This window comes from Suncus etruscus, chromosome 19, assembly GCF_024139225.1.
Source record: "Suncus etruscus isolate mSunEtr1 chromosome 19, mSunEtr1.pri.cur, whole genome shotgun sequence".
Lineage (NCBI taxonomy): Eukaryota > Metazoa > Chordata > Mammalia > Eulipotyphla > Soricidae > Suncus > Suncus etruscus.
The window spans coordinates 44,310,254-44,322,817 of record NC_064866.1 but is presented as its reverse complement, the minus strand read 5'-3'; the positions used below and the strand labels follow the sequence as shown (position 1 = coordinate 44,322,817).

The window sequence follows — 12,564 nt, the reverse complement described above, 5'->3', positions numbered from 1 at the left end:
GGCAAAGTCGCCCTGAGAAGGGAGGCACCTATCACTCTGACCCTTTAGGATGCAAAAAAAACCAGCCACAAGCCCAAGTTCCAAACACAACTGCATGTTGGTACCTAGTTACAACTCTGGTCCCAAAGGCCCAGACCAGTGCAGTGGATGCTAGGAAACGGAGAGCCTAAGAGTGTAGGTGCCAGGGAAGGAGTTGGGAGGGAAAGCCCCTGAGAGGGGGGAATCAACCCCCACAAGCCAGACCCTGTTGGCCCTACACCCACTCCCCAGCCACCTGCTCTGAAGCTGGGCCCAGAGGAGCCCTCTGGGGTCATAACGTGGCTCAAAGCCCAGGTTTCAGGAAGGCGTCTCAGGCAGGGCCCTAGATGGCCAAGGCTTTTCACAGTCAGGGCAGAACAGAACAAGAAAACGAAAGATGTTTGGTGTGCAGGAGGCAGACACTGTCCAGAGTGGCAGTCACAGGCTGAAGTAGTCGGCAGCCAGACGCCCATAGATGTCTGTGGTCCATAGCACGTGGGCACGGCCAGAGGCCAGCAGTAGCTGGTGCAGCTCAGCCTCCACGCGGGCGAACTTTTCCTCGTTGATGGACGCCTCCAGGAGCACAGAGGCAGGAGGTGGCCAGGGGAGGCCCTCGTAGCAGTCCACAGGGAAGGGGTGCACCACGGTGCGCAGTTCGGCCTGAGACACGGAGTCCCGCAGGAGCTCCTTGAGCCCAACCATGGACAGCGGGTTTCCATAGAGGCCCAGGTAACGGAGACTGGCACAGCGGGTCAGGGCAGGGAGGGTGGCCAGCAGCTGTGTGTCGGCCAGTTGGCACTCGGTCAACTCAAGATGCAGCAGAGTTGCAGCTGCTGCCCGCAGCAGGTCTTGGAAGGGCTCCAGTTGGCCACTGGACAAGTCATTGCCACTCAAGTCTAGCTTCTTGAGGTGGACGGCGTGGGGGCTCTGCGCCAGGAAGTGCAGGTCCTCAGGCAGCAGGGCACAGAAGGCCAGCTCCAAGCTCTCCAAGGGGCTCTGCAGGGTACTGCAGGGGACACAGGAGTCAAACCACATGGCTGGGGAGGGTTTGCGGGGGGGTGGGCGCAAGGGGCACTTACCTGAGCAATTGGCCCAGCTTCCCCGAGAGGAGCGAGGAGCCCATGCTGAGCTCCCGCAGACATGTGAAGCGGCCCATCTGGGCCAAGAAGTAGCGAAAGTTGTCCTCACCATCCACGGAGGGTTGCCGGGAGTCCCCGTGGACGTAGTGAAGCCGCAGGCTGGCCAGCTGCTGGAAGCGGGCCACGTGCGGGATGATGACCGACAGGCCACGCAGGCCCAGGTTGTTGAAGCGCAGGTCCACGCGGCGCAGGCAGCCCGCGTCCAGGAGCTGCAGCAGGGCCACCGTGTTGCGCATGGGCAGGTCCTCAGCCCGCAGGTCGCGGCAGCAGAGCCGCAGCGGGCTATCCACACTGCTGCGTAGCACCTCCCGTAGGAAGGAATAGGAGGCACGGTTCACCCGCAGGTCCACGCGCACTTCCACGGGCACAGGGGACAGCCCGGGCCCTTCTGTGCCACCTTGCTGTTGGGTGACGAAGGTGCGGGTCACAGTAGCAATGAAGTCCCACATGTTCATGGTGCCTGGATCCTGCTCCACCCCATCATCCATAAGGCCCGTCATGTCCAGCACCCGCAGTGCATGCTTCCTGCAAGCATGGTAGTACTGAGGCCAGAAACTGGGCCCGGCCAGCCCACCCCACGGGGTCCACACCCACATGCCTCGGTACAGGAGCCGCAGACCCACTTCTGCACTGAGCCACCTGGGACCTGCGACATCCTGGGGAAAACCCTACTCCCACAGGTCTGAGGGCACCCGGGGTGAGCCCCTACCTGCACAGGGGCTGCACACCAGCCTCGGTCTCAGGGCCGTGGAGCCGGGCAGTCAGACCCAGGATCACAGCCTGCATGCTCTCCATGCTGGGCCTCTCTTGTATCAGTGCCCGGCTACAGTGGTTGCAGTCCCGCAGCAGCTGCTGAAAACTGAGCAGCGGGAAGGGCCACGTGTGCACCAGCTCCCGAAGCACGACCGTCTTCTTGTCCATGAAGGCCACCTTGAACAACAGCGGGAAGAGCTCGCGCGGCAGCAGCCGCAGGGCCTCGCAGGCGGCCGGCTGGCACTGGAGCACCTGCCGCGTGCTCAGGAACATCAGACTGTGCATGGTGCTGGTCCGGGTGGGCAGCCACCTGCAGGGAGGGAAGGACACTTCAGCGGGGAGGAGAGACCGTGAACCACGACTTGCGTTAGCCCCCACCCCAACTGCTTGGAGCACTCCAGCAGGGTCTCGGAGAAGTGGACAGGCCACTGACACTCCCAACCCTTACACTCCATCCAGCGGCTCTAGAGCTCTATGGAGACACGGCTTCCCAGCAGCACAGACCTGCCCCTAGAGCCACCTGCTTCACTCGGGAGTGGCTGTCACAAGATCTCCCTAGAGTAGGGTAGAGGCCAGGCCTAGAGGCAAGCCAATACTCAAGGCCAGCTGCTCCATCCCCGACCTTATTTCCGTGCAGGCAGAGACCGAAGGGTCAGAGACATTCATTCAGTGAGCATGAGCCAGCCCTAAGACCATCGCATCTGGAAATCTGCCTGCACGGTCGGTTCCCACAGCGCCCACCCCCTGCAGCTCCCGAGAGCCATGGTGATGGGCAGGTCCGGCGCCACCCCGGGCTGGTGACAGGCTACTCGGATGGGCGGAGGCGAGCAGGGCGAAGACATCAGAGATGGCAGACGCAGTGGGGAGGAGGTGGAGGAGGAAGGGGAGGAGGGCGCCTCGGGTCTGGCCGTAGGGACTCGGGCGCGACTAACGGGAAAGGCGCGCGTCTCCAGGCGCGATCAGGCCCCACCAGGCCGGTCAGCCAGGTGACGCCGGGCCGGGGCGGAGCTGCGGGCGAGGGGCGTCGGCCCCCGGAAGACCCCGCAGGCCCCCCACGCCCACGCTCGGGCCGAGGCCGAGTCTCGCGAGAGGAGCCCCGCCGCGAGAACACACGGCCTGGCCTCGGGGTTTCCCGAGACGCCCCTGCCGGCCGAGGGCTCCTCCGAGCCCGGACCGGACCCGCGACGCCGAGCTCAGGCCGGCTGCCCGCGCGTCGCCCGCGCGTCCCGAAGGCTTCTCGCTTCCCGCTCGCGCCCGCCTCGGGAGGCAGGCCAGGCGGGGCTCGCGAAACTCGCTCCGGGCCCGGCTAGCGGCGCGAGCTCACCCGCAGGGAACCGCCGCCGCCTCCGGCCCGGCCCCGCCTCGTCGTCAGTCAGCCAGCCAGCCTCGCCTCGCCTCGCCTCGCCTCGCCTCGCCTCGCCTAGCAGCGCCGCGCTCAGGGCCCGCCTGGCGTCGTCGCGCGCCGTGATGACGTGGTACACATGGCCACGCCCCCGGCTCCTCGGATTGGCTGGCTGCCTCGCGTCGCCCCGCCCCCCTACGCGTCCTGATTGGCCTCCCGCGTGCCACTCGCCGCCGCGCGCACCCCAACTGGCTGGAGGAGGTCCTGGCTGACCTGGCCGGCGGGAGATTGAGTCCCAGAGCTCGCTCCGGCCCCGGCCAGCGGCGCGAGCTCACCCGCAGGGAGCTGCCCGCGCTCTGCGCCCGCCTGGCGTCGTCGCGCGCCGTGATGACGTAACCCGCGTTCGCGCCTTCGTCCCTGCTGATTGGCTGGCTGTCACGCGTTGCCCTGCCCCCTGTGCGTTCTGATTGGTCGCCCGCCCATGGGCGTCCTGGTTGGCCGCGCCGCCGCGCGCGTCCTGACTGGCTGAGGCGGCCCGGCCCGGGAGATTCGCGAGCGAGCGGGCGGGCGCGCCATGGAGGCGCTGCGGGACGTGCGGGCCCGCTTGCAGGCCTGGGAGCGCGCGTTCGTGCGGCGGCACGCGCGGCGGCCGGGCCAGGTGTGCGCGGGGTCGGCCGGGCGGGCCGCGGGGCGGGGTGGGGCGTCCCCGGCCGAGTCCCCGGGCTGACGTTCTGGTTCGCTTCGCAGGAGGACTTGCGCGCGGCGCCGGAGGAGATCCGAGGTGAGCCCGCGCTTGGGGGTCCGGGCAGCCGAAAAGAGCGCTCGCGGCCCGGCTGACCCCTTGGTTTCTCGCCCCAGCGCTCTACCGGGAGTACCGCGCCCTGAAGAAGGCCTCGCGGCCCCCCCGGGAGGAGCCCCTTCCCGCAGCCGCGCAGGAGGTACCGAGCGCGGAGGGCAGCCCGGCCCTTGCAGCCCGCAGGGCGCCGTCGCCGCGGAGACCCTCGGAGCCGCCCACGAAAGCCCCCTCCTCGCTCTGCAGGTGCCCGGACCCGAGTCCAGCGCCTGGGGGGCCCACCTGAACCGGGCTGCCACCCAGAAGCCCCAGCGGACTCCGAGGCCCAGGACTCAAGAGCCCCCGCGGGACTATGCGAAGAGGCTGAAGGCCAACTTAAGGGGAGCCCTCCAGGTGAGGCATGCCGGAAGACGAGCCGACAAAGCCTCACCCTGGCTCAGCCGCCCTCTCCGTCGCCGGGTGCCTCTGCATGCCTGTGCATCCCCTCCCGAGCTCGCCCTGGTGCCTCCTGGGGGCATGCCCCGCCTGTCCTCTCCCTCTACTCCTCTCGCCTGGCTCTGCCTTTCCCGGGGAGGTAACGGGTTTCTGGAGCTAAGTCCTGCTTGTTGACCTAACTCCCCTACCACCGCCGCCAGGCTGGGCCAGCCAAAGGCCTCCAGTCCTTGTCTCCACCAGGAACCACATCCAAGTTGCCCTCCCCAGAACTCCCAGCCACCAAGGCTGCCAGCCTCCCCCCTGCAGCCACCCGGCCCCGGCTGAGAGCAGACCAGCAGCAGCAGCTACGGGAGACCCTGAGACAGCGGCTGAGCTCCCTGGATACTGACTGGCTGCAGCAGTGTGACAGAGACGCGCAGCTTGACCCGGGCGCCACAGAGGCCCAGGCTTCTATCTCGGCTTCCCACCCGGGTCCTGAAACGCCTACACAAACTCTGGAGGCCTCAATTTCCCAACCTGGCGAACATGAAGACAGAAAGAGGAGGTGGAGCAAGGAACCTGGCTCGGCTCCGCAGGCTCCAGGCACAGCAGGGTCCCCGTCTAGGACTGCTGGCCCTGCACTGGTGGATGATGCCAGCCCCAGGGGCGGGAGGGGCCCTTCGAAGGCCTCAGCCCCCCCCACACGCACAGCCCCCAGGTACCACAGTTGCCCCCTTCCACAGGGCCCTTGAAGGGAGCCCCGCTCAGATGAGGCTCACCTGTGCCTCCCTCTTAGGCCTGCCAGGCGAGACAGAAACAATTACGTGCTGCTAAATTTGAAGCGCAAGAGATATGCCCGGGGCCCGGCCCTTCGGGGCTCACTCCTCCGCAAGCAGGTAAGCTGAGCCAGGCCACCTCACTTAGTTTTGGTTTGGTTTGGGGGCCACATCTGGCAGCACTCAGGTCACTCCTGGGTCTGCGCTCAGAAGTCACTCCTGGCAGGCTCGGGACTGTATGGGGTGCCGGGGATCTAATTGAACCCGAGCCAGCTGCGTTCAAACCGAGCACCCTACCCGCTGTGCTCTCACTCCATTCCCAGGCCACCGGGTTTTAACTGGCCCCTCCTGGCACCTGCCCCACTTGACTTGTCTCTCACGCACCAGGTGTGGAAACAGAAGTGGCGAAAGAAAGAGGGTTCTGACCGGAGTGGTCGCAGAAGCACAGGCCAGGATTGCTGCTTCCAATGCGGGCAGCTTGGCCACTGGGCATCCCAGTGCCCCCAGCATGGTAGGTGTGGCCCGTCAGACTCCGGTATGGTTCGGGCCAGGCTGCTGGGAGAGGCCCGTGCTGCTGTTCTGCCTCTGACTCTGACCCTCTGGGCTCCTCTCTGGCCCAGGAGCAGTGCCAGGCGACCTGGAGGGAATTGAGTCGGAGCCGCAGACTCTGCCCCTGCTGGAGGAAGTCACACCCCCCACAGACAGCGCCTTCTGCCACCTCCCTGGTGAGGAATGTGGAGGCGGGGAGGAAGCAGGGAAGCCCCCGTGTTAGCAGCTGCCAACCTGGCCATACCATCCCACCCACCCACTCTCCCCTTTGAAGACATAGAAGCTGACGGCATGCACTGTCCAGGACCCCCGGAGAGGCCTGTGCCAGGGACTGCCTCCCCCCCTCCCATGCTGCCGCTCTACCAACCAGGGCCGTCAGGGCAGGTGCCAGGTAAGCAGACACTGGAGTTGAGCCTGCACGGCAGTGGTGGGGATCATGCTGACCCCTAAACTGACTGCTGTGTGTCTACAGAGACGCCAGCTGAGGTTCTCCAGGCTCTACAGCAGCTGGGATACCAGGCTTTCCGCCCAGGCCAGGAGCAAGCCGTCATGCAGATCCTCTGTGGTGAGTGAGGATGGTGGTTGCCCTCCCTAGACTGGGCCACACATCCAGTCTTGCTGATTCTCCTGTCCCCAGGCATGTCCACGTTGCTGGTGCTGCCCACTGGCGCTGGCAAGTCCCTGTGCTACCAGCTCCCTGCACTTCTCTACTTCCGGCGTAGCCCCTGCCTCACGCTGGTGGTCTCCCCACTCCTGTCCCTTATGGATGACCAGGTATGAGGCCAGAATGGTGGTGCTAAGTGGGGACAGCAGCCCTGCCTGGACCTGGGCTCCCCGGGAGTGTGAAAAGCTAGGCACTGCCCCCAGGAAACCCCTCCCCTGAGAACCGCCCCACCCCCAGCAGGTCCCTCCCCTTCGGTCTCCCTCCCCAGCTGCAGCTTTCCTGGGCCACTCAGGCCTGGGGGCTGGACTGAGACACTGGGTCCTGCCTGAACCCCCAGGTGTTTGGCCTGCCCCGGGGCCTTAAGGCTGCCCGCATCCACTCTGGCATGACCAAGAGGCAGAGGGAATCGGTGCTGCAGAAGGTGAGGAGTGAGGGGGCTGCTGGTCTGCAGGTCGGGAGCCAGGCATGCCTGGCCCACTGGACCCCCTGACCTCGTTTGTGCCTGCAGGTGCGGGCAGCCCGAGTACACGTGCTGATGCTGTCGCCTGAGACACTGGTCAGGAACCTGGCCTTCCTCACCCAGCTGCCGAGGGTGGCCTTTGCCTGCCTAGACGAAGTTCACTGCCTCTCACAATGGTCTCACAACTTCCGGCCTTGCTACCTGCGCGTCTGCAAGGTGAGGCTCCTTTAGGTGGGTGGGGGGCAGGAGGCAGGGGTGGGGGACGGTGTTGAACATCCTCTGCACACCCCTGCAGGTCCTGCGGGAACACCTGGGCGTGCACACCTTCCTGGGCCTCACGGCCACAGCCACACGTAACACCGCTCTTGAGGTGGCCCAGCACCTGGGTGTGGCTGACAGCCTGGCTGAAGTGCCCGCTGCCATCCCTAGCAACCTGCAGCTCTCTGTGTCCACAGACAGAGACACAGACCAGGTAGGGCACCTCCTGAAAAACCTGGGCTACTTGGGCCCAGGAAATAAATAGCACAGCCGGAAGGGTGTTTGCCTTGCACATGGCAGACCCAGGTTCCATTCCTACATCGTATGTGGTTCCCTGAGCTTGCCAGGAGTGATTCCTGAGCACAGAGCCAGGAGTAAGCCCTGAGACTGCTGGGTATGGCCCAAAAAGAAAAAGAAAACCTGGGCTCCTGTCCCCTGTCCTCTGCCAGGCGCTAGTGACACTGCTGCAAGGGGACCGTTTTCGCACCCTGAACTCCATCATCATCTACTGTAACCGGCGTGAGGACACAGAACGGGTGGCTGTGCTGCTCCGCACCTGTCTGTATGGGACCCGGAGGCCTGGAGGTGAGGCTCAGACTCAGAGTGGCCCCACTGGGCTGCCCAGCACAGGCCTCCCCCATCCACTTCTTCCCCTCAGGGACCTCAGAGACTGTGGCAGAGGCCTACCACGCAGGCATGAGCAGCCAGGAGCGGCAGCGGGTGCAGCGGGCCTTCATGGAGGGCCGGCTGCCAGTGGTGGTGGCCACAGTGGCCTTCGGGATGGGTCTGGACCGGCCAGATGTGCGGGCCGTGGTGCACCTGGGGCTGCCCTCGAGCCTGGAGAGCTACGTACAGGCTGTGGGCCGGGCCGGGCGTGATGGGCAGCTAGCCCAGTGCCACATGTTCCTGCAGCCTGAGGTGAGTACAGATCACACCCTCCAACTCACACCTCACCTCACCCTCAACACCTCACACCCCCCAAATCACACTCCACACCACAGGGCAAGGACCTACAGGAGCTTCGAAGGCACGTGCACGCCCAAGCCACCGACTTCCTAGCAGTGAAGAGGCTAGTGCAGCGCATCTTCCCACCCTGCCCCTGCCTCCAGCCCAGGACACCGGGACCTGTATCCCTGCATGAGGCCGAGCAAGCCAGCAAGTCGCAAGCAGCTCAGTGCCCAGGACACATACGGGCCCTGCCCGTGCAGCCCACAGTACAGGCGCTGGACATGCCTGAGGAGGGTGAGCCCCTGTCCCCCTGAGCATGCTCAGTTCCTCCCCATGCCCCCACCCTCCCTTCCTAGCCATCCAGAGTGTTCCTCTCCCGCCCACCCCTGCCCTTCTAGCCATTGAGACCCTGCTTAGCTACCTGGAGCTGCACCCCCAGCGCTGGCTGGAGCTGCAGGCTCCCACCTATGCCCACTGCCACCTGCAGTGCCCTGGAGGCCCTGCCCAGCTACAGGCCCTGGCCCACAGGTCAGCAGCTCACCCTCCCCATTTCACTCCCACACAAGGCACAGGGACAGAAAACCAGGGCTGTTGCTGACTGCTCTTGTGTGGCACAGGTGTCCCCCCTTAGCCACCTGGCTGGCCAGGCACACACCCAAGAGCACTGATGGGGGAGGCGTGTCTGTGGACTTAGACATAGTGGCCCTGGCCAACTCCATGGACTGGGAGCTGGGCCCAGTCCGGCGGGCGCTTCAGCATCTGCAGAGGGACCCAGAGCTGGGCACAGGTGTGTATTCCCCTAGCCCCATCCCGGGGAACAGGAACTACTGCCTCTCCCCTTGCCTGTGGCAACTCTTTGATGCCTCTTAAGCAGGGCTGTCCCAGAGCACTGGGGTGCTAGTGGAGTTCCGGCAGCTGGCTTTCCTTCTACACAGCCGAGGGGACCTGAGCCCTGACGAGATTGACCAAATCTGCAGCTTTCTGTATGTCCGAGTGCAGACGCGGGAGCAGGAGGCTCTAGCCCGCCTGCGTCGCACCTTCCAGACCTTCCGAAGGTGTGGTAGGAGAGGGAGGGCTGGGAGGGCAGGCCAGGACAGCCCTGTATGTCCCAGGCACCTGGACAAACTGTCAGCCCTTCCGTACGCTGCAGTGTGGCCTTCCCCAGCTGTGGACCATGCCTGGAGCAGCCAGACCAGGAGCGTAGCAGCCAACTCAAGGCCCTGATCAGCCACTACTTCCAGGAGCAAGGAGAGGGACCGGGAGTCCTGGACGAGGAGGAGCAGGGTCCAGAGCTTGGGCAGGCCCTGGTACGCCCACCCACGTGTGCTCCACCCCACCTTTGGCATAGCAGGAAAGCTACTGACATCTGCCCCATTCACAGCTCCAGGACTGGGAGGACCAGGTCTGCCGGGACATCCGTCAGCTCCTGTCAGCGTGGCCCGAGCAGCAGTTCTCGGGCAGGGCCGTGGCCCGCATCTTCCATGGCATCGGTGAGCTCTGGAGCTTGGCTCTGATACAGGCAGATAGGGTCAGTTCTGGTCGCCATCTCAAGGCTTTTTCCTGCCCCCACAGGGAGCCCTTGCTACTCAGCCCAGGTGTATGGGCGGGACCGGCGCTTCTGGAGGAAGTATCTGCATCTCAGCTTCCATGCCCTCATGCAGCTGGCCACCAGGGAGCTGCTGGCATGGAGCCACTGAGTGCTGGGAGTTGGGGCACGGGAGGTGCACGGTACATAATAAAAGCTGCAAGTCACCATCAGTCAGGAGTCTGCTGGGGACCCACCCCAGGCTGAGGGCAGCAGGGACTGGCAGGCCCAGCTTTATTGACCAGCCCAGCGACTTGGCTCATGCCAGAGTGTTGGGGACCATGCCCAGGAGCAGCAGGGGTGCAGCTGTGAGGGCGACGAAGGAGGAGAAGCAGAGCTGGAGGCCCATTCGGTCAGCCAGGGCCCCCGCCAGTGCGGCCAGCAGCAGCTTCCCTAGCAGCTCCAAGGTGGCCAAGAGGCTGTAATGCGTGGCCTGGGGGAGGAACCAGATCAGGGGCCTGCGGGCCTGTGTGCAGCTCTCCCATCCCTGCTGCCCCTGCAGCCCAACTCACCTGCAGGGCTTTGGGCGCCCTCTGGCTACAGTGCATCATCAGGGTGAAGACAACGGTGGTGACCAGGCCCCCCAGGAAATGTTGCAGGCACAGGCTCAGCAGGGCTGCCCCTGGGAGAGAGGGGTCAGCAGGGCTGGGTCTTCCAGTCCCCACTCCCGCCCGGCACCCGGCCCTCACCTTTCAGGCCTGTACTACGGCCTAGCGCTCCCCCTGGCACGTCCAAGTGCAAGAGCAGAGCTGTCTGGCAGGCCAGGCCTCCGAGGCGGATGCTCAGCACCAGCTTCAGCAGGAGCAGAGGCTGCCTAAGGAGTGGGAGGTGCCGTGGTCGTCGGGGCAGCCTGGGGAAGGGACTGAGCATGGGGTCGAGGCAGGCTGGAGGGCTCACCATTGCCTGGCCAGCAGGGCGCCTCCCAGCGACGAGCCGGTGATGGAGCAGACCACGGCACCCACCCCGTTCCACAGCCCCAGCTCGGGGGCGGAGAGGCCTCGGTCCAGCAGGAGCAGTGGGAACAGGCTGCTGGCTCCCTGCTCACCTGCATGAGCACAGGGCACGGGGAGACGTGAGGAGCGGCCAGTCTCCGCTGGCTCCTGGGCCCCCACCGGTGCCCGGCTCCGGGCCACTCACCCAGCTTGTAGGTGAGCACGAAGCCCGCCATCCACAGGGTCCCGGGCACGCCCAGCACCTCCTGCAGGTGCCTCAGGGGGCGGCGCGCTGGTCCCGAGGGTCTGGCGCTGCCCAGTGTCCGTAGGGCGGGAGCAGCCCAGGCAAGTGTGGCGGCCAGCCCGTAGGCGGCAGCCAGGAGTAGGAAGAGCAGCGGCCAGGACAGGGTAGGCACCAGGGCCAGCAGTCCGCCCCCGGCCAGCACGGAGCCCAGCTTGTAGGCCACCACCTGCATCGTGTTGCCAGGCCCCAGCTCGGCAGGGTCCAGCAGCCTCATGGCCAGCGTGTCCAGCGCCACGTCCTGCACGGCGACCCCCAGGTTCAGCAGCAGCAGCGCTGCCAGGAGGGCCCAGGTCCCCGCGGGGCCGGGACCGGGGCCGGTTCCGGCCGGGGGCAGGGCGGCCAGGAGCCCGCACACCAGGCCCAGGCCAGCCGTGCTGAGGGCCAGCCAGGCCCGCGGGGTGCCACGCGTGTCCACCAGAGGAGCCCACAGCAGCTTGAACAGCCAGGGCGCGTACAGCAGCTTGGTCAGCCCCACGCGGGTCAGAGAGAAGCCCCGGGCCCGCAGCAGCACCGGCAGCAGGCTGGACTGCAGCCCGTAGGGCAGCCCCTGCACCAGGTACAGGCCGGCCAGTAGCGCCAGCTTCCCGCGGGTGGCGGCCATGGGGCTGGGGCCAGACGGGGCAGCCGCGGTTCTGTCGGGGCCGGCCACCCGCGTCAGGGGTCATGTCGCGGAGACATGGCTGGGAGCCGAGCTGGAGTCTGCGCGGCCTGGAAGCCGGCGAGGAAGGAAGGGGTGGACGCTGGCCATAGAGTGCGCGGGCTAGAGCAGTGGCCTCTTCCGGCGCTACAGCGCCGCCTTTGGGCCGGGCCGCCCGTTCCCGCCTCCCTGCGGGACCGGTCCAGGTAGGCCCCAAAGGTGTCGACCAGAAACGCCTCCTGTGTCCCGTGACCAGGCCAGGCCAGCCGGACAGCCCGGGCTAGGGGGGAGAGTCGCAGGGGGTCAGGGTCAGGGTCAGTGTCCAGAGGTGTAGGCGGTGGAGGGATTCTCCCTGTCCTCAGCTGTGCCAAGCCGGACACTAGCCTGCTGCTGAGGCCGCTTCTATCCCTGCTCGTGCCCGAATTTCCACGCCTACAGAGGGGGCTACCGGGTCTCCTTCAGGTGTGTCTGGAGGCGCATGCCAGGGCCCACCTGCTCAGCCCCACGCCCTATCCTCAGCGTTCCCACCACTCTCCAGGGAAAGGCTTCAATATTGACGGGCCAGGGGGTCCTTCCTTCTTCCCCTGCTAACTCAGCACATCTACAAAAGCCCTAGGGGGGCGGCGTGGTGGCGCTAGAGGTAAGGTGTCTGCCTTGCCAGCGCTAGCCTAGGAGGGACCGCGATCCGATCCCCCGGCGACCCATATGGTCCCCCAAGCCAGGAGCGACTTCTGAGCGCATAGCCAGGCGTAACCCTGAGCATTACCGGGTGTGGCCCAAAAAAAAAAAAAAAAAGCCCTGGGGGGCACCCTCCAACCAGTTGCAAGGAGAGCAGGACTCTCCTGTAGCCTTCACTGCCCTTCCCTGTGCCTGCCGCTCACCCCACCCTCTGGTTCAGTGTGGCCCCTTCTCACCAGGAACTCTGCTCCTGTTCATCAAACTCATCCTCACCTAAAAGGTTCTGGAGGTGTTGGTGGCTTAAAGCCCTCACA

At 65.7% G+C, this 12,564-nt stretch overlaps 3 protein-coding genes across 3 annotated transcripts; 1 reads left to right on the top strand and 2 right to left on the bottom strand.

Moving 5' to 3' along the window:
- Window positions 1-78: 78 nt before the first annotated feature.
- LRRC14 (leucine rich repeat containing 14) lies at window positions 79-2,337 on the bottom strand. Its single transcript, XM_049765862.1, has 3 exons — window positions 1,867-2,337; window positions 1,098-1,682; window positions 79-1,024 (listed from the first exon to the last, which is right to left on the bottom strand). Exons 1-3 carry the CDS (start codon window positions 2,193-2,195, stop codon window positions 457-459), a joined length of 1,482 nt encoding a protein of 493 aa, XP_049621819.1. The 5' UTR covers window positions 2,196-2,337; the 3' UTR covers window positions 79-456.
- A 1,489-nt stretch (window positions 2,338-3,826) lies between these two features.
- RECQL4 (RecQ like helicase 4) lies at window positions 3,827-9,872 on the top strand. Its single transcript, XM_049765650.1, has 23 exons — window positions 3,827-3,910; window positions 4,000-4,033; window positions 4,111-4,190; window positions 4,292-4,438; window positions 4,681-5,177; window positions 5,256-5,355; window positions 5,623-5,752; window positions 5,859-5,960; window positions 6,059-6,175; window positions 6,257-6,349; window positions 6,422-6,558; window positions 6,786-6,869; window positions 6,957-7,124; window positions 7,204-7,380; window positions 7,616-7,751; window positions 7,825-8,084; window positions 8,168-8,408; window positions 8,513-8,642; window positions 8,732-8,901; window positions 8,989-9,169; window positions 9,265-9,421; window positions 9,496-9,604; window positions 9,687-9,872. The coding sequence occupies exons 1-23, from the start codon at window positions 3,827-3,829 to the stop codon at window positions 9,809-9,811; spliced, it is 3,459 nt and encodes a 1,152-aa protein (XP_049621607.1). The 3' UTR covers window positions 9,812-9,872.
- Window positions 9,873-9,887: 15 nt separating this feature from the next.
- On the bottom strand, window positions 9,888-11,619 carry MFSD3 (major facilitator superfamily domain containing 3). The gene is made up of 5 exons (XM_049765863.1): window positions 10,837-11,619; window positions 10,597-10,744; window positions 10,389-10,513; window positions 10,212-10,321; window positions 9,888-10,132 (listed from the first exon to the last, which is right to left on the bottom strand). Exons 1-5 carry the CDS (start codon window positions 11,534-11,536, stop codon window positions 9,959-9,961), a joined length of 1,257 nt encoding a protein of 418 aa, XP_049621820.1. The 5' UTR covers window positions 11,537-11,619; the 3' UTR covers window positions 9,888-9,958.
- Between the last annotated feature and the right edge of the window lie 945 nt (window positions 11,620-12,564).

Coding starts and splice junctions, on each gene's coding strand:
- LRRC14 (XM_049765862.1), bottom strand. CDS start 2,195: ATGCACAGTCTGATGTTCCTGAGCACGCGGCAGGTGCTCCAGTGCCAG. Junction 1,683..1,866: donor GGTGTGCAGCCCCTGTGCAG/GTAGGGGCTCAC, acceptor CCATGCTTGCAG/GAAGCATGCACTGCGGGTGC. Junction 1,025..1,097: donor AAGCTGGGCCAATTGCTCAG/GTAAGTGCCCCT, acceptor TGTCCCCTGCAG/TACCCTGCAGAGCCCCTTGG.
- RECQL4 (XM_049765650.1), top strand. CDS start 3,827: ATGGAGGCGCTGCGGGACGTGCGGGCCCGCTTGCAGGCCTGGGAGCGC. Junction 3,911..3,999: donor ACGCGCGGCGGCCGGGCCAG/GTGTGCGCGGGG, acceptor TTCGCTTCGCAG/GAGGACTTGCGCGCGGCGCC. Junction 8,409..8,512: donor GCTGGACATGCCTGAGGAGG/GTGAGCCCCTGT, acceptor CTGCCCTTCTAG/CCATTGAGACCCTGCTTAGC.
- MFSD3 (XM_049765863.1), bottom strand. CDS start 11,536: ATGGCCGCCACCCGCGGGAAGCTGGCGCTACTGGCCGGCCTGTACCTG. Junction 10,514..10,596: donor GCCCTGCTGGCCAGGCAATG/GTGAGCCCTCCA, acceptor CCCACTCCTTAG/GCAGCCTCTGCTCCTGCTGA. Junction 10,322..10,388: donor CCGTAGTACAGGCCTGAAAG/GTGAGGGCCGGG, acceptor CCTCTCTCCCAG/GGGCAGCCCTGCTGAGCCTG.